This window comes from Selaginella moellendorffii, unplaced genomic scaffold (assembly GCF_000143415.4).
Source record: "Selaginella moellendorffii unplaced genomic scaffold, v1.0 SELMOscaffold_5, whole genome shotgun sequence".
NCBI classification, from domain to species: domain Eukaryota; kingdom Viridiplantae; phylum Streptophyta; class Lycopodiopsida; order Selaginellales; family Selaginellaceae; genus Selaginella; species Selaginella moellendorffii.
The window spans coordinates 3,954,086-3,977,703 of record NW_003314266.1 but is presented as its reverse complement, the minus strand read 5'-3'; the positions used below and the strand labels follow the sequence as shown (position 1 = coordinate 3,977,703).

At 43.5% G+C, this 23,618-nt stretch overlaps 6 protein-coding genes across 8 annotated transcripts; 4 read left to right on the top strand and 2 right to left on the bottom strand.

Annotated features, from left to right (window-relative positions):
- Positions 1 to 5,321: 5,321 nt before the first annotated feature.
- LOC9659431 lies at positions 5,322 to 6,222 on the top strand. The gene is made up of 2 exons (XM_002965343.2): positions 5,322 to 5,508; positions 5,650 to 6,222. The coding sequence occupies exons 1-2, from the start codon at positions 5,455 to 5,457 to the stop codon at positions 6,055 to 6,057; spliced, it is 462 nt and encodes a 153-aa protein (XP_002965389.1). The 5' UTR covers positions 5,322 to 5,454; the 3' UTR covers positions 6,058 to 6,222.
- LOC9633661 (pyridoxal phosphate homeostasis protein) lies at positions 6,189 to 7,608 on the bottom strand. The gene is made up of 8 exons (XM_002964973.2): positions 7,443 to 7,608; positions 7,266 to 7,385; positions 7,135 to 7,201; positions 7,020 to 7,066; positions 6,874 to 6,961; positions 6,683 to 6,816; positions 6,516 to 6,614; positions 6,189 to 6,450 (listed from the first exon to the last, which is right to left on the bottom strand). Exons 1-8 carry the CDS (start codon positions 7,578 to 7,580, stop codon positions 6,376 to 6,378), a joined length of 768 nt encoding a protein of 255 aa, XP_002965019.2. The 5' UTR covers positions 7,581 to 7,608; the 3' UTR covers positions 6,189 to 6,375.
- A 2-nt stretch (positions 7,609 to 7,610) lies between these two features.
- On the top strand, positions 7,611 to 8,977 carry LOC9633660 (thioredoxin-like protein AAED1, chloroplastic). The gene is made up of 10 exons (XM_002965342.2): positions 7,611 to 7,847; positions 7,900 to 8,005; positions 8,055 to 8,100; positions 8,149 to 8,208; positions 8,266 to 8,302; positions 8,350 to 8,429; positions 8,479 to 8,570; positions 8,618 to 8,678; positions 8,736 to 8,811; positions 8,868 to 8,977. The coding sequence occupies exons 1-9, from the start codon at positions 7,640 to 7,642 to the stop codon at positions 8,808 to 8,810; spliced, it is 765 nt and encodes a 254-aa protein (XP_002965388.2). The 5' UTR covers positions 7,611 to 7,639; the 3' UTR covers position 8,811; positions 8,868 to 8,977.
- Positions 8,978 to 9,016: 39 nt separating this feature from the next.
- On the bottom strand, positions 9,017 to 9,790 carry LOC112344754 (pentatricopeptide repeat-containing protein At2g35030, mitochondrial-like). Its single transcript, XM_024670098.1, has one exon. It carries the CDS (start codon positions 9,788 to 9,790, stop codon positions 9,017 to 9,019), a length of 774 nt encoding a protein of 257 aa, XP_024525866.1.
- Positions 9,791 to 17,214: 7,424 nt separating this feature from the next.
- LOC9633659 (protein SLOW GREEN 1, chloroplastic) lies at positions 17,215 to 18,595 on the top strand. The gene is made up of 4 exons (XM_002965341.2): positions 17,215 to 17,895; positions 17,964 to 18,113; positions 18,174 to 18,254; positions 18,332 to 18,595. The coding sequence occupies exons 1-4, from the start codon at positions 17,242 to 17,244 to the stop codon at positions 18,512 to 18,514; spliced, it is 1,068 nt and encodes a 355-aa protein (XP_002965387.1). The 5' UTR covers positions 17,215 to 17,241; the 3' UTR covers positions 18,515 to 18,595.
- A 63-nt stretch (positions 18,596 to 18,658) lies between these two features.
- LOC9659430 (AP-2 complex subunit alpha-1) lies at positions 18,659 to 23,413 on the top strand. Of its 3 annotated transcripts, none has more exons than XM_024669740.1 (27): positions 18,659 to 19,054; positions 19,124 to 19,255; positions 19,308 to 19,433; positions 19,487 to 19,549; positions 19,605 to 19,702; positions 19,756 to 19,963; positions 20,041 to 20,112; positions 20,171 to 20,263; positions 20,319 to 20,420; positions 20,472 to 20,569; positions 20,621 to 20,702; positions 20,755 to 20,843; positions 20,900 to 21,005; positions 21,053 to 21,118; positions 21,172 to 21,278; positions 21,329 to 21,433; positions 21,484 to 21,604; positions 21,656 to 21,826; positions 21,878 to 22,045; positions 22,092 to 22,172; positions 22,216 to 22,380; positions 22,445 to 22,531; positions 22,587 to 22,715; positions 22,770 to 22,850; positions 22,905 to 22,970; positions 23,017 to 23,096; positions 23,156 to 23,413. In XM_024669740.1, exons 1-27 carry the CDS (start codon positions 18,923 to 18,925, stop codon positions 23,283 to 23,285), a joined length of 2,958 nt encoding a protein of 985 aa, XP_024525508.1. In that variant the 5' UTR covers positions 18,659 to 18,922; the 3' UTR covers positions 23,286 to 23,413. The 3 variants fall into 3 exon arrangements, with proteins under 3 accessions (XP_024525508.1, XP_024525507.1, XP_024525506.1); XM_024669739.1 differs by having other exon boundaries at positions 21,647 to 21,826; XM_024669738.1 differs by having other exon boundaries at positions 20,472 to 20,702.
- The last annotated feature ends 205 nt before the right edge of the window (positions 23,414 to 23,618 follow it).

The window sequence follows — 23,618 nt, the reverse complement described above, 5'->3', positions numbered from 1 at the left end:
ATTGAAGGTGGAGAAATAGGATGGTTTTTATGATGGACTCTTTCTTGCTTTCCTATTACTGGTGGAAATGGTAATATTAGTTATAAAGAAGAGAAATAGCAGACAAATAACTAATGTTGAAACTTGAAAATAATAATATATCCTGAAATATCAATTGGAGCCAATGTTGTTATTACTTATTGGCAAAACATGTAGCAGCTTTGAAAAATTTTAGCCTTTGCAAAAGACTTAAACACTAGCAATTTGGCTTTTTATGCTCCCAGGCTATGGCAATGGATATGTGATTATCAAGTTCGGGATGCCAAACCTGGTTTTTGTTTTGAGAAATTTATTTGTATTCACTTTTGTTTGTTTGTGAAAGTTTTGCAAAGTTTTAAAAACTTTTTGATTACTATAAGAGCAATCAAAACATGACTTTATGTGATAGTGCCATGGCATGAGTTTTATGGGATTATACCACATAGATGGCACATATGCTACCTTGTTAAGTAATTTAATTTAGAGTTTCAAAAGTATCAGAGTGTGAGCTTAGAAAGTGGCAAGGCAACCATGGAGTTGGGTGGAGTGAAGTGTGGAGTTAGACATTTTTGCAAGTGCCTCTCCTAGCTTAAACGATTGCCCCAATTTTCTTTTATGGGATCTCTCATTTAACCTAATTGACACCGAAATTTCAGCAAGTGAAGATTACAAGAGCACTTGTAAGTTTTGAAGAGGACAACTTCATCACTACTCCTTGGCTCTATTCTCCACCATCACAACAGTGTGTAAGCGATTAATTTTTTCATTCTACTTTAGTCACTTAACCGCACCTCCGACCACTTGGAGGAGTCTCATTCACGACCTCCATAAGTCCCATTCAAAACTTGGGGCTTGTTAGCCCCGCGAATGGCATCCATGCCACTCAACTTTTGCACTTGGTCCAAGTGCTCCACGTGTCCGATCCCTTGACCGACACCCCAAGGCACCACCAACATACCAGCCTGTTACGCTAGGCCATGCCCAATCACCTTGGTCACATCGGTGGTCCAACACCATCTACATTGCAATCCCGTCTCTCCAAGACTGGGCTATCCGTCCATGAGTGGTCATCCCAGATCCACTCCTTAGCATCCTTAGGCTGCCCGCAGACATGGGAAATAGCCTTCCCTAATATCTCCTTTCTGGTCCCCACCAAGTCCCTTTTTGTCCATGGCCGTGTTCACCCACACTGCCACTGGATCAAGGCCCACAGGCCTGACCTCTAAGTCCAACTGTCCTCTGGGACTTCCTCACTGGGTGACCGTGTCCTTTATCACCACACCAGAGGGCTACTCCTCTTCCTTTCCACAGTCTGGGACTTTGGGACAACATTTCGGAACACCGTGGCCCTACGCGGGCCTCATGGGTACTCTTCTCGCCTTCTGCCTTTGGGTGCTCTAGCCATGGGCTTAGAGTGAGGTTCCGTTGAGCCACACCAGGTATCCAAGTAGGTAGTGCCACCCACACTTGGACTAGGAGCATCGGCCAGATGATCTCCCAGGGGACTAGAGCCGGCTCTTGAACACTTCACTAAGCTACCCCGCTTGTCGGTCCATGTTCACTCTAGTTTTGGACTTCCCAATGGGCAGCTCATCACCCAACACTGGGTCCGGCCTTCCTGGGCCAAACTGGCCTTTCCTGGCCAAACTAGCTCCACTGCAGTCCTCCCCCCTACTATACTTTTGGAGCTCACCAAACCCCTCAGGGTCTGGGAGACGAACGCTTTGGGCTTTCACCCTCTCAGGCTCGAACTCGGACTCGGCCTCGGACTCGGACTCGGACTCGGACTCGGACTCGGCCTCGGCCTCGGTCTCGGTCTCGGTCCCGATCTCGGTCTCGGTCTCGGTCCCGGTCTCGGTTTTGGTCCTGGTCTCGACTTCGGACTCTATCTCGGGTCCATCTCGGACTCCATCTCGGGTCCATCTCGGGTCCATCTCGGACTCCATCTCGGACTCCACCTCAGACTCCATCTCGGGTCCTTCTCGGACTCCATCTCGGACTCCATCTTGGGTCCATCTCGGGTCCATCTCGGACTCCATCTCGGACTCCATCTCGGGTCCATCTCGGACTCCATCTCGGGTCCATCTCAGACTCCATCTCGGACTCCATCTCGGGTTCATCTCGGGTCCCATCTCGGGTCCATTTCGGGTCTATCTCGGGTCCACCTCGGACTCCACCTCGGACTCCATCTCGGGGTCCTTCTCGAACTCCACTTCGGACTCCAACTCGGGTCCATCTCGGACACTCCCACGTGTCATATGTTGGTCCTTTTGGGTCCCTTTTTGGAGCCTCGCTTATTGCTCTCTTTGTGCTTGTTCCTCGAGCACTTCATTGGGAGTTCCACTCCCGCTCTCGACCTTTCAAGGTGGAGCTTTTAGTCCAAACGTGTTACGCTCGTTTGGCTTTCGCTTCGGCCACTACCACGTGGCACCCCTCCGGCTCCACTTTGGGGCCTAGGGATTTTGTGTCTCACACAGTGTAGCAGTAGTAATTCTCCTCCACATTCTCATAGAAAAAGATAAATTTGCACAATTAATTGGTCAATCACAACAAACAATAAAGCATAATAATAACAAAGTCGAGGATTGATCATGGCATGGGTAGTTACGCATAAAATCACCCTAGGGAACATTATCTTTGTAGTATTTTGGGTTCTAGTAATCTTCTTACAGTATAAATGTAAATGACTAAATTTTCCATTCTACTTTAGTCATTTAACCACACCTCCGACCATTTGGAGGAGTCTTATTCACAACCTCCATAAGTCTCATTCAGGACTTGGGGCTTGCTAGCCCCAAGAATGGCATCTATACCACTCAACCTTTATACTTGGTCCAAATGCTCCACGTGTCCGATCCCATGACCGACACCCCAAGGTACCACCAACATATGAGCCTGTTACGCTAGGCCACGCTCATTCACCTTGGTCACATCGGTGGTTTAACACCACCTACATTGCAATCCCATCTCTCTAAGACTGGGCCACTTGCCCATGAGTGGTCATCCCAGATCCACTCCTTAGCATCCTTAGGATGCCTGCAGACATAAGGAATAGCCTTCCCCAATATCTCCATTCCAATCTTCACCAAGTCCTTTTATGTCTTTGGCCATGTTCGCCAACACTGCCACTGGATCAAGGCTCACGGACCCAACCACTAAGTCCCGCTATCCTTTAGGACTTCCTCACTATGTGATTATGTCCTTGGTCACCACATCAAAGGGCTATTCCTCTTCTTTTCCACAGACTGGGACTTTGGGACAACATTTCGGAAAACTGTGGCCTTACACGGGCCTTATAGGTACTCTTCCCGCCTTCCGCCTTTAGGTGCTTTAGCCATGGGCTTAGAGCGAGGTTCCATTGAGCTACACCAGGTATCCAAGTAGGTAGTGCCACCCACATTTGGACTGGGAGCATTGGCTAATCGATCTCCCAGGGGAACTAGAGCTGGCTCTTGAACACTTCACCAAACTACCCTGTTTGTCGGTTCGTATTCACTCTAGTCTTGGACTTCCTAGTGGGCAGCTCATCACCCAACACTGGGTATAGCTTTTTTGGGCCAAATTAGCCTTTCCTGGCCAAACTGGCTCCAATGCAGTCCTCCCCCTTACTATACTTTTGGAGCTCACCAAACCCCCCAGGGTTTAGGAGATGAATGCTTTGGGCTTTCACCCTCTCAGACTCGAACTCAGACTTAGACTCGAACTCGAACTCGGACTCGGACTCGGACTCGAACTTGGGCTCGGGCTCGATCTCGGCCTCGGCCTCGGCCTCGGCCTCGGTCTCGGTCTCGGTCCCAATCTTGGTCTCGGTCCCGGTCTCGACCTCGGACTCCATCTCGGGTCCTTCTTGGACTCCATCTCAGATTCCATTTCGAGTCCATCTCGGACTCCATCTCGGACTCCGTCTTGGTCCATCTCGAATTCCATCTCGGGTCCTTCTCGGACTCCATCTCAGACTCCATCTCAAGTCCATCTCGGACTTTATCTTAGGTCCTTCTCAGGTCCATCTCGAACTCCACCTCGGACTCTAACTCGGATCCATCTCGGGTTCATCTCGGGTCTTTCTTGGGTCCATCTCAGACTCCACCTCGGACTCCAACTCGGATCCATCTCGGGTCCATCTCGGACTCCACTTCGGACATTTCCACGTATCATGTGTTAGTCCTTTTGGGTCTCTTTTTTGGAGCTTCGCTTATTGCTCACTTCGTGCTCGTTCTTCAAGCACTTTGTTGGGAGTTCTACTCCCGCTCTCAACTTTTCAAGTCAAAGCTTTTGGTCCAAACATGTTACACTTGTTTGGTTTTCGCTTCGGCCACTACCCCGTGGCACCCTTTCAGCTCCACTTTGGGGTTTAGGGATTTTGTGTCTCGCAATAAATTTGTATTTATCTATATCTTGCTGCGAAGTGTGAAATCCACCTTGATGCAATACAATCCTTTAGAAATTTGCAGCCATCTTATCTATTTTGCATAGGTGGCATATGCTCATCTATGGCCATGGCTTGAAAATATATGAGAAAAGTTTTTGTAAAAACTTGTAAACTTATAATAATTCTTAAAAGTTATACAGCTTTTTATGAAAATTTGTGAGATTTGACATGTTCCATATTTATAACATATAGGAGGACCAAACCTTCCTCTTCTCTTGCCAAATCGAGGCTCAAACTTAATTTTATTTTCAGAATTTCAAATTTAGTAATTTCAAGCACCCAAACCTAATTATCATAAATGCTAAACAGGCCATGAAAAGAGCAAGTGCCAAAGTTTCTCTCTTCCTAAAGAAAACTCAATTTTTCTCTTGTGTAAAAAACATAAAATTTCTACCTATAGAAGAAATAACTCACCAACCATGATCTTTTGCACTTTTGTATGTTTTGAGTGTAGCATCTAGCTCTAAATTTCTTATCTATGGGTGCATTGTTAATTTGCTTGCAATATTTTTTATTTTCTTCCAAGAGCATTGTCAATTCTTTTTATTTTAGATTTTGTACCTTACATGGCCACGAAAGGATTTAAGATTGTGGAGAGGATACATGAATATTTTTCTGAAGTCAGTGTATTATCATTAATAAGGACTGTGTAAACTTTGATCGCAATCCACCACAATTGGTGATTGATTGCGCATTTCCTTGCAACCCAACATGCATTCCAACATTCCATTCCACGCGAGATATCAAAATGCCAAGAACCCTATCGCACAAGAGAGTCTTCGATTGAAAATGCTCTGTTTTAGGGATTTAGAATTTGGGCGCTCTGCTTTTAGGGTTCTTGAGAACCTTACATGTGCGGTGACCAGAAACCACATGCCCCATCACATGGGTACATAAAGCTGCAAATTTAATGCGCGAAAAAGCTCTCTTATAACTTGTTCGGGAGAAATTCTAGCCACATTCTTTCTCCAAGTTTGTTTGCTTGGACGCTTAAGTTTTTTGAAAGAATGAGGCTTGTGTTGTTCTTGATCGCGATCACAACGATCACACAGCGCACCAATGTAAGAACCCAAAACTTGTTTCTTCTTCTTCCTCTTCTTCCTCTTTTTCTTCCTCCTCCAGTGCTTCTTCTTCTTCTTTTTCTTCTTGATGATTTCTTTGGAGATCCACTGTGATCTTGATTGTTCGCGTCTCTGTTTCAGGGGCAATGCACATACATGGTGGAAGTTTTCACTGGCGATCGCGAAGGCGCGGGCACGGCCAACTCCGCCGATCAATCCCTCAACTTCCAGCTCCAGCGCCCCGGGAACAACTTCGAGCGCAATGCCGTGGATCGATTCGTGGCCACCAACGCTTGCATCGGCCGGATCTGCAAGGTGGAGGTGACCCAGAACGGCAAGTACCCGAGCTCCTCGTGGTACGTCAAGGGCCTCAACGTCTCGGTGAGGCAATCCGGGAGCAACAAGTGCGTGAGCCGCGAGATCTTCACGATCGATCAGTGGGTGCGAGACCCAGTGATGGAGCGCGCTGGGAATGGATTCAAGACCAAGTATCACTGGATGCCGGCTTCCAATTGCGACCATGGAGCGCCTCCCAATCCTCGCTGCTAGAACAAATAAAGCTCCAATCCAGGGCCAAGCAAAGTCTTATCCTTGTACGTAGTGGTGTCAGTGGTTGAAGGGGGAGAAAAAGAGAGATCCCGGGGAAAAACTCCCGGAGATCTAGTTTATAATAGTGTTACTTTCGTGTCAGGGGAAGTTTATAGCGCTTTGGGATATGGACAAGTTTTCGTGATCTTGACTAAGATAAGTTCTCCAAAAGCTTTGCTCTCTCCATAAATTCCGATCCTTTGATCCTTTGATGGATTCTGTACTGCGAATTTCCTCGTGTGCTTGTTCTTGACGATCTTTGGTGTATTGCCTCCATTTCTATTTCTTTGCTGGGTACTCTCGAGCTCCGAAGATTGTGGATCCAATCCTCACGTTGGTGCTTCCCATCTCGATCTGAGAGGAACCAGATCTCCATCAATCGGTCACTGACAAGACGAAGGAAAGGAAAAGAGACTAACCGCTTGTTCGAAGTCACCGGACATTCCCATGGAAAGCTCGCAAGAGCTCTGCGGAATTTCGAGTGCCTTACAGACGTCTTCTCTGCAATTTAGAAGAGCCTGCCATGGGAAGAACAAAAAATTCGGACCAAAGGTTGAGATCCACGGAAGGAAGCGGAGCAGTATACCTTGAAATTTTCTGGCGTTGATGTGTAATCCTGCATACCGATTGTCATCAATCCTGAAAACTCCAAGTTCGGACAGTCCGCTTTGATCTGCTTCGCAAGTTCCACACACGCCGAAGGCTCAACTCCCGACTTTGCTGTTCAAGTGAATAGCGATCAGCTAGAGAAAACAAAAAAGAGAAAGAAGTTCTTACATTCTTCACCACTGGTATTTACTTGAACCAGGACTTTCAAAGGATTCCTTTGAAGGAGCGACACTGCTCGATCCAAGAGACTCGCCACCTAAAGAAAAGAGGGAATTCTCAAAACACTCTCAGCGGAAAAACTAAGAAGTTGTGACCTTGAAGTTGTCAATCCCTTCCACCATATATAACTGAGGAACGTTGGCTACGAACAGCAAGGAAAAATGAGAGCGATAGATCACAATGGAAAACAAAGAAAGCTTTTCTACTCACCTACAAGGGATTTTGCCTTGTTGCTTTGGAGATGTCCAATAAAATGCCATCGAATGTCACTGGGAAGCTGCAAACAGGAAGATCAAAGAAAAGGATAAATGGTCACCATGATTTTAAGCTACCAATCTCACCTGAGGAGCCTTCTCGATGAATTCTTGCGCGTAATTCTCCCCAAAATGCCGATGCCCAGCGTCGTATACCTCTCGAATCAGCGACACTGGCTTCGTCTTGCTCACTGCTACCACATTGACCTAAGAAGCGATCGATTTCAGCTATACGATCGATCGATCGGGCAATGCGACACCAACCTGGGAGGCCGATCGCCCGGAGCGCTCAGCTGCCACTCTCACACGCTCGTAGACCGATCGAAGAGCTTGCACGGCGGCAGCGGCCGGAAGAGCCCTAGCCGCCATGTCCATGGAAGAAGCAGCGTCCTCTCCCTCCATTGGAAAATCACCACAAACCTCGAGCGTACACGTGGCAGGTTTACAGCCATTGAAACCTCATGGCGACTGTTCTTTCCTCTCATTCTCACAATGCTCTTCTTCTTTGCTCCGCCAAAACCCTTGGCGCAGATGATCCAGCGCGAGGATTCTCGTCGCGGCGATCGATCTGTGAGTTTCGGTGGGAGAAGGCGCGGCCGATCCTCGGATGCAAGCGGCGATGGCGCGGATTGGCAGCAGCCGCGGGAGCAGCGGATTCTCTTATGCCTGGTATGCTTTTCTTTCTTAGCGTTTGGAGCTAAGATTTCTTGTTTCCTGCTAGGAATTTCGACCGATGCCAGCGTTTTGGATCTTTCGGGCAATGTGATCGCTCTGACTGATTTGTGGAAGGATCGAACTGCTGTCGTTGCCTTTGCTCGGCATTTTGGGTATGTGACAAGAAGTCGCTTTTATTCTATTTTTCTCTCTGATCATCAGGTGTATCCTCTGTCGCAAACGGGCTGATGTTCTAGCATCGAAGAAGGTAACAGATTCTTCCTTAATGCTCTTACGATAGATGCTTTCGTTGCAGGAAGTGTTCGATGCTGCTGGTGTGTCGCTTGTTCTGGTCGGACCCGGCACTGTCGACCAGGTATTTCCATGGATCCATTGCGAGCTTGTGGATTGATCACAGTCACTCTTTCTTTAGGCAAAAGCATTTGCTAGCCAGACACAGTTCCCCGGAGGTAACTACATGAGTCATCGCATGTCTGATACACCTCTCGTTTTACAGAAGTTTATGCCGATCCAACCCATGCTTCATTTGACGCGTTCCAATTCGTCTCTGGCGCGTCCACCATCTTTAATCCCAAGGTACGCAAATCCATCTACGTGGTTGTTAGCTGAACTTACAGCGTCAAAGGCTGCTATGCGAGTTATGGGAGCTCATTTAGAAGGCTATCGACAAGACTGGGGTCTCTCTTTCGAGAAAGATACTGTACAGAGAGGTGGCTGGTAAGGTCTCATTTCATTCTAGAGAGATACCTTTCGCGTGCTCGCAGGCAGCAAGGAGGAATTGTCATTGCTGGGCCCGGGAAAGATCGGTTGCTCTACATCCACAAGGTTTCGTCGTTTTGCTTTCGAAGTTATGTTTGCTTGAATTTTTTTTCTTTCATACAGGACAAGGAAGCAGGCGACGAGCCCGACATCAAAGAAGTCATAGCAGCATGTTGTGAGAAACAAAACTTGTCATGATGTAAGTAATCGCTGTCCATTCCTTTACTGCTGCCTCATTCTTTTTGGTCCTTGCAGGCATATTTCTCGCTGCAAGTTCTCAGCCATCTGCAAGCTTTGGACGAGACCTCCGTCCGAATTCATGTAAGCAATGTTGGCAAGCAACACGCTCGCATAAGTTGCCGCTCTCCGGACACGAAGCACGTCTTGTCGGGAGCTTGAGCTTGTCATACGTATCCAACACTGGGAAACTGTCCGTTTTGAGCAAAGGCCGCGAGAATCGTCCTCCAAGAGATGATGTCCAGAAGAGGCGACAGATCGAATAACTTGGCAGCGCGATCGATGTGTCCGTTGTGCGCGTAGGCCGAAAACATGGTCGTCGGGGATCCAGCGTCTCTCTCCGGCATCGCATTGTACGCCTCGTCACAGTAGCCCGACTGACCGTACGCGAAGATCATCGTGTTCCACGAGACCAGGCTCTGGAGTGGCATTTGATGGAACGTAAACTTGGCTTCCTCCACCTGTCTCGCGTGAGCTGCGATCATCGCCTTCCATGCCATCGAGTTGCGCTCCGGCATTGATTCGAACACGTTCTTGGCGCTTTCGAAGTGTTCGGTTTGAGTGTAGCTTGTCACCATTGTCGTCCACGAGACCAAGTCTCTCTCTGGCATTGCTTCGAAGAGCTCCTGGTTTCGAGTGCGTTTTGGGCATATGCCGCAAGCATGAAATTCCACGAAGCTAGATTTCTTTGGGGCATATTCGACTTTTTCCCTGTGTGAGTAAGCTGCCAGGAGTGAAGTCCACGATACAAGATTCCTTTCTGGCATAGTCTCGAAGATTGTTTTCGCCTTTTCAGGGTGCCCACTTTGGGTATATGCTGCTAGAATAGAAGTCGAAACTACAATATTCTTGTCAAAGGTCTTTTTAGCTTGGGTTAGATTATTGGCTTTTGCATGGGCAGTAATAAGCATACTCCATAAGACGAGATCCCTTTCTGGCATTTTGTCAAATACGTTTTTTGCTACTTCAATGCAACCTGAATAATAAAGTGGAGATTTTGCAATCTCACAGGTGCAGCCATCTCCCAACCTCTTTATGACTATAATGATAAGCTTCTCTTTTGGAACCTCTAGTAAGCAATAGATTGTTGCAAAACTAAATGTCTTAAATTTTCAGTAAATATTTATATTGAAACCATGTAATTTTAAACATATAAATTACAATTTTATTGCAAAGAAAAGAATCTGAATTTTATGTATATTAAACAATTTTTTTAAATATACATATTATTTTTTATTTGTTATAAGCTTCAACAATTAATACACAAACTATATTCATTACTGGTAATTATGTCAAACTCCGAGCAGGATTCTACAAGGATAAATATAGGCTTCTATCATCATTGGAAATATATATAAATCTTACAATTATTTTATATTAGTAATATATTTTTCCTATCTAGTGGCACTTCTAATTTATTTATTATTTTTTCAAATCTAGCATATAATATTATATTCTCTCCGTGTTGGTTGATATATCTTCTATTGTTCGACTTATTGCCACACATTGCCGTCTACACTTGCGTCGTGCGGTAGAATCAGTTTTCATTCTTTATAACAATGGCCGTATACATGCATGTGCACGGGATGAGGCGGACCTGGTTGTGCATGTGGGCGAACTTGAGCTTGAGTTGCAGTCATTGCAGGTGGTGCCGAGTTAAACTTTTGACCTCATTCTTGGTATGGATTGGTTGCAGTGCAATCATGCCAAGTGTGACTTTGAGGCTTCTCCCCCTTGTCTCATACTTCCTTATGTTTCATCCATTCCTTTCACTTTTGTACCTCTTTGTCCCTCTACTTCTACCTCTACTTCCATTACTTTTGTTTCCCCATTATTTCCTCTTATATTTCCATCTTGTTCTGCTCTTCCCTTTTTCGATTCCTCCGACAATCTTTGTGTTGCAGCGGTGGACCGGCTCATGAAGGAGTATTTTAATCTCTTTGAATTTGACCTATCATCTGGGGCTAAGATTGCCACACGTCATCCGATTCCAACTGGGGATGCTCGTCCAATCAAGGTTCCTATTCGTCATCGGTCACCCAAGGAGATCAAGATTTTGCATACAAATGTAAAAGAGATGTTGGAGAAGGGTGTTATTCAGAAGTCGCGGAGTCCTTAGGCATGTGAACCTCATCTTGTGATGAAGTGTAATGGGAGTATTTGTTTTTGCATCGACTATCGTCCGTTAAACGAAGTGACAATCCCGGATGTGTACCTTCTTCCTCACACTGCTGATCTTTTGGATCGTCTGGGGCAAAGTCGTTGGTTCACCAAGCTAGATTTTGCTTCTGGGTATTGGCAAGTACTGATGGCCGAAGAAGATATTCCTAACACTGCTTTTTGTACACCATTTGGTTTGTACGAGTTCTTGGTGATGCCGTTTGGTTTGAACAATGCTCTAGCAACTTTCCAACTGATGATGGACGAGGTTCTTTGCGATATGCCGGATGTGACTACTGACTTTATTGATGATGTTTTGATCCACTCAGAGGGGACATGGGAGGAACACGTTCGTGATGTTTGTAAAGTGTTGGATCGGTTACGCGATATTGGTTTAAAGCTGAAGCGGACGAAGTGCGTGTTTGGGTCCAAGGACACAACTTATCTTGGGTACCATATTTCTCGTGAGGGTTTGCAAGTTGATCCTGACAAACTTGTGGCTGTTCTAAAGTTCCCTACTCCGAAGTGTGTGAATGATGTGTAGTGCTTTTTGGGCAAGATGCATGTAAGCTCATGAGTTTGGACTTCCCGGGAGGTCACCCAGCCCAGTACTATTCAAACCCAAGGACGCTTAATCCCAAATATCCCAAGACCCTTAACCGATTGGAAAAGGGGGTGCACTCTTGTTCATAGGCCCTTTCCCTCTATATTTGAACCCCATGGATTGTCTCTCAAGTCGTTCCCTTTGGTTGCTTACAATCCACCACGCTTCCCTGCAAGTTCACGCCCTCGTGAATGGAAGCTGAGAGCCGCAGCTCTCCCGAGAGCCCCGCTCTCTTGACACCCTACCCCTTGGGTCGAGCCCAGCGGGAGCAAACTGGACCAGCCAGATGTCAATCAACATGTGGTGTGATTCCCCTAGCCAACCAACAGAGTCGGACCCGAGACCCCTCTGATACCAAATGTAAGCTCATGAGTTTGGACTTCCCGGGAGGTCACCCAGCCCAGTACTAATCAAACCCAAGGACACTTAATCCCAAATATCCCAAGACCCTTAACCGATTGGAAAAGGGGGTGCACTCTTGTTCATGGGCCCTTTCCCTCTATATTTGAACCCCATGGATCGTCTCTCAAGTCGTTCCCTTTGGTTGCTTACAATGCAGTATCTCGGTTGCTTTATGGATCATCTTTCTGATCACACTGCACCATTGCAAGCGTTGCTAAAGTCATCAACATCATCTTTCATCTGGTCTCTAGATTGTGAGTGGGCGTTTGTGGATCTCAAAGAGATATTGACGACTCCTCCGGTTTTAGCCTATCCTGACTACACTCGACCTTTTATTTTGCGCGTGGATGCTTCTGACATTGATCTTGGAGGTGTGTTGATGCAAGAGAGCTCAAGTGTGCCTGGTTAGCGCCATCCCATTGTGTATATAAGCCGTACATTACAACCAACGAAAATGAACTACTCCACAATAGAGAAGGAGTGTTTAGCAACAGTTTGGGGTTTTGAGAAACTTCATGCATATCTACATGGTTCTTGGACGTTACTTGAAAGTGATCATGCTGCTGTTACTTCATTATTAAAGCAGAAGAACCTGGTTGGTCATACTGATCAATGGGCTTTGAAGCTGCAGATATATGATTTTGATGTTGTTCATCGCCCAAGGAGTTTTATGGCTGATGCTGATGCCCTTTCTCAAGCTCCTCTTCCTTCTTCATTCTCTTCTCATGTTTCTGACAAGCCTGTTGTTCCAGCCTTTATGGATTTTCTAGACGAGGATTTTGTGTCGTCGACGGTTGCTATACTAGACATTCAGTGTCCACAAGGTGTAAAGCAAGATCTACCTTCTCTTGATGAGGTTCGCAAGGCTCAAAAGATTGAGCCATGGATTCGAAGGCTTCGAGATGGGTTTGAGAATCCTGCATCACTTGCTGATGACTTGCCTTTCCAACATTTACATTCTCAATATCGCCTTGAAGACGGCTTTCTTTATTTTGTGGGGACGGATCCTGATGATCATTTACAGCTGGTGGTGCCTTCTATCTTTATTCCGCAGTTTCTCCATGCCTACCATGATTCTCCTATTCTAGGTGGGCATATGGGATATCGTTGTGTAACTGAGAAGCTGCGTAGGTCTTTCTATTGGCCGGAGATGCAATGTGATATTATCCGGTATGTGCGTAGCTGCGTTTGGTGCTAAGCTCGTAATACTCCCCCTCGGGCTGTGGAAGGATGGTTGGAGCCAATTGTAGTTTCCCGTCCGTTTGAGTTGGTGGCATTTGATCTTATATGGGACCTTTTTCACGATTGACTGCTAGCAATGAGTATGTTATTATTGCTTCTGACTACTTGACTCGTTGAGTGGAAGTTGGTGCTCTTGCTAGCGCCTCTGCAACTGCTGTTGGATACTTCCTCTTCAATCGAGTGGTGTTCCAGCATTTTTGTCCAGAGCGGATTCTTTCGGATAATGGTCTCGCATTTATGGCTGAGGCATTTCATGTTTTGACATCTCGGTTGGGGATACGCCACACTTTCACAAGTGCTTATCATCCACAATTAGACGGTTTGGTGGAATAACTCGTTCGGACATTCAAGGGGATGATTGCTAAGTATGTGAACTTTCAGCATTCGGATTGAGATGGTTATTTGCCGTCTCTTCAATATGCATATGTCATAGAGGTGTAGAGTTCTATTGGTGCTTCACCATTAAAACTCCTATATGGTCATGATCCAATATTACTAACGGAGCTGGGTTTACCTTTGCGATTGCCACGAGCTGCAGATGCTAGATCGTGGGATCAGTATTTGACGAACATCCTTCCACTTGTCCGAGTGGAGTCTGCCGAACACTTATGCCATGTACAAGTTGGACAACAACGGCAGTACAACTCCCATCATTGTCCACTTGTGGAGTACAAAGTGGATGATTTGGTGTTAGTCCGTTTTCCCCATCCTATGGTACATAGTTTATTTAAGGGGCTCCTTGCGCAGTGGAAAGGACTGTATCAGGTGTTGTGGCAAGTTGGACCACAAATTTATGAGGTTTAGCATGACGTCCAGTAGGCCGATCCTCCAAAGATTGTGCATGTGCCAGCAGTTGAAACACTTTATATAAAGGGATCAAGAACAGTTAATACCACCTACAGATCCGTTGATTCCTTTTCTTGACGTTCCTCCAGATCTCGGCTCGTTTATAAGAGAACCCTGATGGTCTTCCATTATTCTGAGAGGAGGGGATGATGTGAGGGTTAAGTGTATGGCTACAATGCCATATACTAATATTAGTGTAGTGGGATTTTGGTAGCCGTCTGATTGGTTTCAATCCGGACCACTCACTTCTGTATATAAGCTAAGGTTTTTGGGCTAATTAATATGCATATTTTCTGTATTCCATTTTCATATTCCAAGCACTCACATCAGTACTTTTGTTAAATGATTGAAATTGATGATTAAAATAATTGTTGCGATCTTTTTTTGAGTAAATATATTATTTATCCCCATCCAACATTTATGCTTAATGGTGTAAGAATAAATTATTTAATAAGATAAAAAGAATATATAACACAATGATGAATATTATGGATAAAAATATTGAAAACTCTATATTTATTTGTATAATGTTTTAGATCACTTCTTTATAAATATCTTCAAAAGTAGTTATAAATAAATTTTTACAAAACAATATTTAAAAAATTTAAAAGTTATGTTTAGTGATATAGACTACTAAGTTTTCCTTAAATATATAGAATATAAACATTAATATTATATAACATTAAATAATTAAGATATTATAATTTACTTTTTCTAAAGGTTGTTTATTTAATATTTATTTTATGACCACACTATTATTTTATTTATATATTTTTTCTCAAATCAGTTTTTTTATAATTTTTGTTAGTATATATAAATATATATAATAGTGTGGTCATAAAATAAATATTTATATATAGTTCACAATTATATTTTTAAACATTTATTAGTATTAAAGTGACCTTTTAGGATAAATTATTCATTGCAGAAAGAGAATTTGATGCTAAATGGAAATGGTCGAAATCTATTCAATAGATCATTGACAACATCATGAAGATATTGTTTCTTTAATTTCTCATGCAAAGTAGGTTTTACTCAATTAGGTGTTATTATTAATATTCATAATTATTAAAATTGTTTGTTAAAATTATTAATAATGTTTACCACTATTGACATTTAACATAGAGTTATTTTTCTATAGCTAGTTAGAATCAATCATAACGATCTTATGAATTTGGCTTTATGAAATAAGTTAATTTTTATTTCACTACTCTAATTAGATGAAAAAAAATTTTAAAGTTAAAAAGTTTAGATGTGGATTATTTTTTTGCCAAAGAACACTCTTTGAATAAAATATTTTCCCTAAGTTCTGGAACTTATTTTTTACCACTAAAAGTAAATGTTTTAAACTTTCAGTAGATGTTATATCAAAATCATGTAATTTTGAGAATATAAATTATTTTGCCAAAAGATCAAGAGCAGGGAACGAACTTTGAGGAGGGTGAGGAAAAGAATTTGCACTCAGGTTTGGATGTGCACCATTTCAATGATGATCCAAAAAAAGATTTTGAGGATTAGGATAGTAATCATATGAAATTCCAAGTAGCATTCCGCAAGGATAAACATACGCTTTTGTCAAAATTGGAAATATATAAAAGCTTTGCAATTATTTTATATTAGTAATATATTTTTCCTATTTAGTGACAGCAAATTTATTTATATTTTTAAATCTAGCATTCAATATTAGTAATTATAGTTATCCTTATATTTATATATTTGAGTTTTTGTTATAGAAAATAAAGAAATATATTTTATATGCAGTCCTAATCCAAGTGATCACCTACTAAAAAATGAATTTTTAAAAATATATTGTAGATATAAAATTAAATATATTAAAACATGCTTAAATGAAATAAATTAAGTAAATTTTCAAATCCTGGTTTTGGTTGGATTTTGTTTTATTTCCAATTGTTTTATAGCCCCTTTTACATTTTTTAGCAAAAGCTAAGTAAAAAAAAAGCTGAATTATTGATTTGATATTTGTCCTTCTAATTAAATCATACATGTAAATTTTACAATTATAACTATTCTACCAAGATTAATTTTTTATATATTTTTATAGTTATTTAGATATTTTATATTATTTATTAAGTCAATACTCTTGATAAAATCTTGAAATTAATGATTAAAATAATTGTTGCCATCTTGTCTTGGGTAATTATATTATTTATCCCCATTCAACATTTATGCTTAATGGTGTAGAAATAAATTAATTAATAAAATAAACACAATATATATCATAATGATGAACATTATTGATAAAAATATTGAAAACTCTATATTTATTTGTATAATGTTTTAAATTTCTTCTTTCTAAATATCTTCAAAAATAGCTACTATAATTTTTTTTATAAAATTATATTTTAAAAGTATAAGAGTAGTGTTTGGTTCTCCAATATATAGAGTATATTCCTTAATATTTTATAATATTAAAATTTTAAGGTATTATAATTTACTTGTTCTAAATGTGGTTCATCTAATATTTATTTTATGACCATGCTATTATCTTATTTTTATATTAATTTGCCTTTTTTTAATTTGGGTTTTTTATAATGTTTATAAGTATATATAATAGTTGAACTAGAATATTATTAATCCATCTCCATATATTTCATCTATTCAAACCTTACATAGTTTGGTATAAAGGATATCGATAGCCACCAAAAATACTTAAAATAGCCTACCTATAACTGCTAACACTTTTTAAGTTCTACATACTCATCTCATATTGGAGATCTGGAAGTTGTCTTACTTGTGCAACTTACAATGCCGTACTTTCTGAAAGTACACAATTGATTGATTGAGTTTAAACAAAGCTTGATCTCTGAATCCCAACATAAGGAATGCATCTTAAATCCTTGTGGCACTAAGCTTGATTTTTTCTCAATATCTTTGATTAAATCCTACTTACATACAAACAAAGCCGTTTTTAAACATAAATTTCATCATTAGGGCATGTAGCCCAAACGGTGGAGTGGTTGATTTGCAATCGACAGGTAGGAGGATCGACACCCATCTCCATAAGTTTTTATTAGTTTAAACAAAAGATATTTATTCCTTTTTTTCGTACTCCAAGCCGTTAGATCCATAACGATGGGTTTATCATTTTAGGGTTAGGGCTTTAGCAAAGCGACCGCGATGGAGATGGTCGCCTCGTCTACGGCTTTGGCGCTGCATGCGCTGGGAAGAGCTTCCAGAATGCCTCTGCCGGCGACAGTGCCGAGCTCCAGGAGGCTTGAGATTTCGTCTCCCGGATCGATCAGGTTTGCTGCGCCAGACAGTAGCGGACGAAGGCGATCGCTGTCGAGATCGCGGCCGCAGTGCTCGCGGCTTCCATTGGCGGTGGAAGAGAGGTCTCTGAAGGACAGGGTTCGCAGAATCGCGGCTTTGTTCTTGGGGAGCTCGGCCCTTTTGCTCGCGGCGGGCATGAATTCGTGTAGAGTTGCCAGGGCGGAGGAAGCCATAGCCAGCGCTAACGAGAATGTGGCCACTACCACGGCTATGGAGCAAAAAGAAGGCGCTCCAGAGAAGAAGAAGACTTTGAGGAGGAGAACGCAGGAGGAGGAGGAGGAGATTTTGGATGATCTCACTCGGCTCCACGGATTCATGGAGAAGAGGGACATGCCAGCGGCGATCAAGGTCCTTTCCAAGCTCATCGACATGAATCCGTCGCAGTTAGAGTTTAGATTCATCCGCGGCCACGCTTATGAGTACATTGGAGATTTGGACAACGCTCTCAAGGAGTTTGAGGATGCCGTGAAGGTGGACCCTCTGTCCCTTCGAGCACTCCAAGTAAGCTTTAGAGAACTTTCTCTTTTGCAAGGAGTGATTTTTGTTTGTTTGTCTCTTGCTCTTGACAGGGCCTTGCGTTGGTTCTCAAGAAGCAAGGCAAAGACATCGATTTCATCCAGAAAATCGTGGAGGACGCCGCGGCAAAGGCCACCGAAGAGGACAGGCCCAAGGACGCGAGGAACTTCCGGATGCTCAAAGGCCAGCTCCTCACTCTCAAGGTAAAGATCCATTTCTAGATCAAAGAAACCTCTCATCTCTTCAAGCTTGCGTTTGTCCAGGAAGAATTGCCACAAGCTCTGGAACTCTACGAGCAGCTGAGCAAGGAGGATCCGACAGACTTCCGTCCACACGTCTGCCAAGTAAAAAAGGCTTTTCTCTTTTTCTTGTTCTTCCTCCTCGGTTGTAAAGTTTGCCAAACTGGTGATTCGATTTTCAGGGGCTGGTTTGCTGCATGCTGGGAGAACTAGATCAAGCCGAAGAACACTTCAGCAATTTTGAGAAGTACTGCCCGCAATACTACGAAGGTAGGGAGGCGATCGAGGATCTGGTTAACAGGGCACGAAGCGATGCCAAGCAGCGCATGGAAGAAGAAAGCTCCAAAGTAGCGACCCAATCTTAAAGCTGTGATAAAATGGAAACCATGGAAACAAATTTTGCTCGTATCAATAAGAGATTGTTAACCTGCATTAATTGTCACTAATTGAGTTTAGTGATAAATAACTACGTTTATAAGCTACATGGTTAATAGGTTTTGTTAATTTTTCTTCTTTTCAAAGCCCTCGCTTCTTCTCGGCGCTCTTCCAGGTCGCCGGGCGCCGCGCGTTCCATCCGATGCTCATCCTCTCGCGCGGGATCTGGCACAGGTAATCGACCAGCGCCCGTCGCGGCGCGGCGCGGGCGAAATTTCGGCAGCTCGGGCGATGCATTCGGTGCTCGTGTCGCGGCGGTGTTGAAGCGGCGGCGCATTCTCGGGGCTTTAGCTCGGCAGGGCCAGATCTGAGGGTTTTAGCGGCGCCGCGAGCGCGCGATGGCGCTGTCCGGCATGCGAGGGTTGTCGGTCTTCATCAGCGATGTGAGGAACTGCCAGAATAAGGAGCTGGAGCGGGCTCGTGTCGACAAGGAGCTCGCGAACATTCGCACCAAGTTTAAGAATGACAAGGTGAGTGATCTTTTTCTTGCTGCTTGGGTTTCTTCGTCTCGGATTGCTAAGATTGCCCGCTTGCGCCAGGGATTGACGCCTTATGAGAAGAAAAAATACGTTTGGAAGATGCTCTACATCTTCATGCTTGGTTATGATGTCGATTTCGGGCATATGGAAGCGGTGTCTTTGATCTCAGCTCCCAAGTACGCTGAAAAGCAGGTAAATAGTGTTCTTGGTTTTGTCTTGGTGGAATCTAGACTTGTTCTCGCAGGTGGGGTACATTGTCACCTCTTCTTTGCTGAACGAAAACCACGACTTCTTGCGGCTTGTTATAAACACTGTCCGGAATGACATTATCGGAAGGAACGAGACATTTCAGTGCCTGGCGCTGACAATGGTATGCTTCTGTAGTTTTCAGAGTTTTTGTCGTCTTAGGCGGAAGTTATCCAGGTTGGGAACATTGGTGGCAAGGAGTTTTCCGAGTCACTAGCTCCCGATGTGCAAAAGCTGCTGGTAAGTTCTGTTTATCGGCCTGGTGTCTCTTGATCCTAGGCGCTATGTGCTTTAGATTTCGAACTCCTGTCGGCCACTGGTGCGGAAGAAGGCTGCATTGTGTCTTCTGCGACTTTACAGGAAGAATCCGGATGTTGTCAGCGTGGACGGCTGGTGGGTATTTCAAGAGGCTTGTCTTCCTGATTGTGGACTAATCTCCATGACAGGGCGGATCGAATGTCTCAGCTGCTTGACGAAAGAGAAATTGGAGTCCTTACGGCTGTCATGAGCTTGCTCGTTGCTCTCGTGGCTAACAATCCCGACGCGTACTGGAACTGCGTTTCAAAATGCGTTCGTGTTCTGGAGCGCTTAACCAGGAGCCAAGATATTCCTCAGGAGTACACATACTACGGTATTCCATCTCCTTGGCTCCAGGTTTGTTTTTCGTCGATGTTTTTGCGGTTGACTTTGGGAACACCATATTTACTCTTTCTGTTTAGTGATTTGAGCAGGTAAAAACAATGCGAGTTTTGCAATATTTCCCGGCGATTGATGATCCGAACATTAGGCGATCCCTTTTTGAGGTAGCTCTGAACTTGTTTAAACCGATCAAAGTCATTTGCCACATTTTGCAAAGTGTAGGTTCTTCAAAGAGTCCTCATGGGAACTGATGCCGTGAAGAATATCAATAAGAACAATGCAACCCATGCTGTTCTCTTTGAAGCTCTGGCTTTGGTAGGTTTTTTCTTTTTCTGTTGTTCCATTCAAGAGCCTTTTTTTTGTCGCGCAGGTGATGCATTTAGACGCAGAGAAAGATATGATGGCACAATGTGTTGGTCTACTTGGAAAGTTTATTGCTGTCCGTGAGCCCAACATTCGATATCTTGGACTGGTATGGATATTTGTGGCCTTACGCTATACTTTACCTTGTTTTTCACTGCAGGAAAATATGACCAGAATGCTTATGGTTTCTGACGTACAAGAAAGCATAAAAAGGCATCAAGTGCAGATAATCACATCTTTGAGGGACCCGGATATAAGGTTTAGAATTATCTTCATCGATCTCCTTGTTCAGTGTATTTCTCTTTGCAGTATTCGAAGGCGATCTCTGGATTTGCTTTATGGAATGTGTGATGTAACAAATGCGAAAGATATTGTTGAGGAGCTTTTGCAGGTATTTCTTGCGGCTTTAAGATGTATCCCTCACTGTTTTTAAACCCTTGCAGTATCTGACAACTGCTGATTTTGCAATACGTGAGGAGCTTGCGCTTAAGGCTGCCATTCTGGCTGAGAAATTCGCTCCGGATCTGTCATGGTATTGATATCTGAAGAAATCTCTCCCTGTTGCTAATAAGGAATTGTTTTGGCTAGGTACGTGGATGTTATCTTACAGCTTATTGAGAAGGCTGGAGATTTCGTTAGCGATGACATTTGGTACAGAGTAGTCCAATTTGTGACAAACAATGATGATCTGCAGGTGGGTATGGCGTTTTTTTATTGTCATTTAACTCATGTGCTTCACAGCCGTACGCAGCCGCTAAAGCTCGAGACTTTCTGGACAAACCGGCGGTGCACGAGACTATGGTGAAGGTGGGATTTTGTTTACATTGTTTTCACGCCCTTGATAAGTTTAAACCATGTAGGTGGCTGGCTATTTGCTGGGGGAGTACAGTCATTTACTGTCACGAAGGCCAGGATGTAGTCCGAAAGAAGTGTTTTCCATTATCCATGACAAATTCGCAACCGTTTCGTAAGCTTCATTTCTTTATTCTTCCTCCGTATAACAGGCTCTTTCTACAGGACGCCTACCAAGGCTATTCTTCTTTCAGCTTATATCAAGATTTTGCTGCATTCACAAACTGTCGATCCGGAGCTGCAAAATCATGTGCTAGCTGTTTTCAGGAAGTAATGTTTCTGTTTTTCTACTGAGTTGGGGACTAACGTCTACCTCTTAGGAACGAAACTTACTTGGATGCGGAAGTTCAGCAACGAGCCAGTGAATATTATGCTCTCAGTCGGAAAGGCCCGTCAATGGTGGACGTGATGGCTGAGATGCCCAAGTTCCCCGAAAGACAGGTTTTATGCCTTCCTTACTATTCACATAATCATGTGTTAAAGTTTCTGCAGTCTGCGCTTCTGAAGAAAGCCGAGGACACCGAAGTGGACGTGGCTGATACGAGTGCTACTAAACTAAGGCTCATGCAGCTGACATCAACCGCTGTCGTTGTAGCAGATCAAAAGCCTGCTAATGGCGTTCATCCAGCGCTTACAAGAGTACCTTCGGGGCAAAGAAACATTGTAAGTCGTGGCAGACTTTATAAATGTTTTATAGCATTTGGATGCTGGCAGGAGGCGCCTACTGTACCAGTTGCAAATGGTGGACAGTCACCAGCTCCCGTAGATTTTCTTGCTATTGAAGCTGCACCTACGCACAGTGCTCCCGAAAGTTCGCCGCTAGTTGGACCAGGTGATTCCCTGGCGCTAGCACTCATGGACAATCAGGCTTCGACAGTTCAGGTATGTTGAGAAACGATTGTCAAGTCTTACAAAGTCCTGTTTGCAGCCTACCGGCAGCGTCACGGAGTGGTTCGATGCGCTCTGCAGAAAAGACAGCGGCATTCTTTATGAAGATCCTTTCATTCAGGCAAGCGGATTATTATTTTCCTTGCTATAATGTACTATTGCAGATTGGTTTGAAAGCGGAATGGCGTGGTAACCAAGGGCGTATAGTTTTGTTTCTTGGCAATAAGCATACTGCACCATTGTTATCGGTGAAGGCAGTGATATTACCTCCCCGGCACATGCAGCTCTTGACATCGAACGTACCTGACACAATTCCTCCTAGAGCACAGGTTTTTCTTTCTTTTTTCATTCGTCACTCATCCTAACTCGTCGTGTTGATGTTCATTGTAACAGGTACAATGTCCAGTGGAAGTCACCAACCTGTCTCCAAGCAGAGAAATTCCTGTCCTTGATTTTAGCTACAACAATTCGTCAGCTATGGTAAGCTTGCATCTCATAGTTAATGGAAACTATAGTTTGATTTTTACGGTTCCAGGTTAGCTTCAAGCTCCGGCTTCCCGTTATTATGAGCAAGTTCCTACAAGGAGCAACGCTAGCTCCTGCAGACTATATTGCTCGCTGGAAAGCTCTTATGGGCCCTCCGAATAAGCTGCTGCAAGAAGTGGTGAGTGAGGGTGTGTTTTCTAAGGATCTGTCTCTACATCCAGATGCTTTCCAGGTACGCGGGGTGAAGCCTCTTCCGCTCCAAGAAATGTCCGACTTGCTTGGTAGTCTTCACGTTGCGATCGCTCCGGGCTATGTGAGTTTTTAGTTTTCATTCCCAGATGCACTGAGGTTTTCGGCTTTTGCTCAGGATCCAAATGTAAATAACATCGTTGGTGCGGCAACTTACTTTTCGGAAAACCCGACTCTATGCTTGGTAAGCTATCTCTTTTTGTTGGCAGTGTCACGCACTTTGATTACAGATAAGGATTGAAACCGATCCGGCAGATCGGACCCAAATAAGACTCACAGTGGGTACTCCGGATACAAGCGTTGCCCTGGAGTAAGTTTTCCTTGATGTGTGTGTGTGTGTGTGTGTATTAACTGGAAGGGCAATCACAGGTTGAAGGAATATATCAAAGAGAGGCTAGTTGATATACCATCTGGTGCTGCGCCAACCAGCCTGCCAGGAATGCCAAGCCCTGCAGATGATCTCGTTGGTCCTGCTGCCTCACTCGCTGGTTTGATCTAGGAGACGAAATTTTGTTGTTGAATTGGTTTCTCAAGGAAAAAGCCTAGGTATCTCTGGATGTTCGAAAATCTAACGGTTGTGATTTTCCACTCTAATTCTTTAATTATCATTCAGAATATTTTGCCTCATAACCAGTAGTAACAAGTAAAATTTGCCAAATTATATAGGCATATTTCTAACATGATTTCGAGAAATTGTAACTCCCACTTTCTATATATAAAACATTATATTATCTTCTAAGTTAAATAAGATTTACACTGACAAAAATAGCATACCAAATATAAACTTTAGAAAAGGTATGTAGACTTTTTTTAAAAAGTTCTTTATCCTTAA

Excerpts from the sequence above, each read along its gene's own strand:
- LOC9659431 (XM_002965343.2), top strand. The coding sequence starts at position 5,455 with ATGAGGCTTGTGTTGTTCTTGATCGCGATCACAACGATCACACAGCGC. Across the intron at positions 5,509-5,649 it reads CGATCACACAGCGCACCAAT|GGGCAATGCACATACATGGT; the intron begins GTAAGAACCCAA and ends TCTCTGTTTCAG.
- LOC9633661 (XM_002964973.2), bottom strand. The coding sequence starts at position 7,580 with ATGGAGGGAGAGGACGCTGCTTCTTCCATGGACATGGCGGCTAGGGCT. Across the intron at positions 7,067-7,134 it reads CAAGGCAAAATCCCTTGTAG|CCAACGTTCCTCAGTTATAT; the intron begins GTGAGTAGAAAA and ends TGCTGTTCGTAG. Across the intron at positions 6,962-7,019 it reads AAGGGATTGACAACTTCAAG|GTGGCGAGTCTCTTGGATCG; the intron begins GTCACAACTTCT and ends TCTTTTCTTTAG.
- LOC9633660 (XM_002965342.2), top strand. The coding sequence starts at position 7,640 with ATGGCGACTGTTCTTTCCTCTCATTCTCACAATGCTCTTCTTCTTTGC. Across the intron at positions 8,209-8,265 it reads GACCCGGCACTGTCGACCAG|GCAAAAGCATTTGCTAGCCA; the intron begins GTATTTCCATGG and ends CTCTTTCTTTAG. Across the intron at positions 8,430-8,478 it reads CCACCATCTTTAATCCCAAG|GCTGCTATGCGAGTTATGGG; the intron begins GTACGCAAATCC and ends ACAGCGTCAAAG.
- LOC112344754 (XM_024670098.1), bottom strand. The coding sequence starts at position 9,790 with ATGCCAGAAAGGGATCTCGTCTTATGGAGTATGCTTATTACTGCCCAT.
- LOC9633659 (XM_002965341.2), top strand. The coding sequence starts at position 17,242 with ATGGAGATGGTCGCCTCGTCTACGGCTTTGGCGCTGCATGCGCTGGGA. Across the intron at positions 17,896-17,963 it reads TGTCCCTTCGAGCACTCCAA|GGCCTTGCGTTGGTTCTCAA; the intron begins GTAAGCTTTAGA and ends TGCTCTTGACAG. Across the intron at positions 18,255-18,331 it reads TCCGTCCACACGTCTGCCAA|GGGCTGGTTTGCTGCATGCT; the intron begins GTAAAAAAGGCT and ends TTCGATTTTCAG.
- LOC9659430 (XM_024669738.1), top strand. The coding sequence starts at position 18,923 with ATGGCGCTGTCCGGCATGCGAGGGTTGTCGGTCTTCATCAGCGATGTG. Across the intron at positions 19,964-20,040 it reads TTCCATCTCCTTGGCTCCAG|GTAAAAACAATGCGAGTTTT; the intron begins GTTTGTTTTTCG and ends TGATTTGAGCAG. Across the intron at positions 21,434-21,483 it reads GTGCTAGCTGTTTTCAGGAA|GAACGAAACTTACTTGGATG; the intron begins GTAATGTTTCTG and ends TCTACCTCTTAG.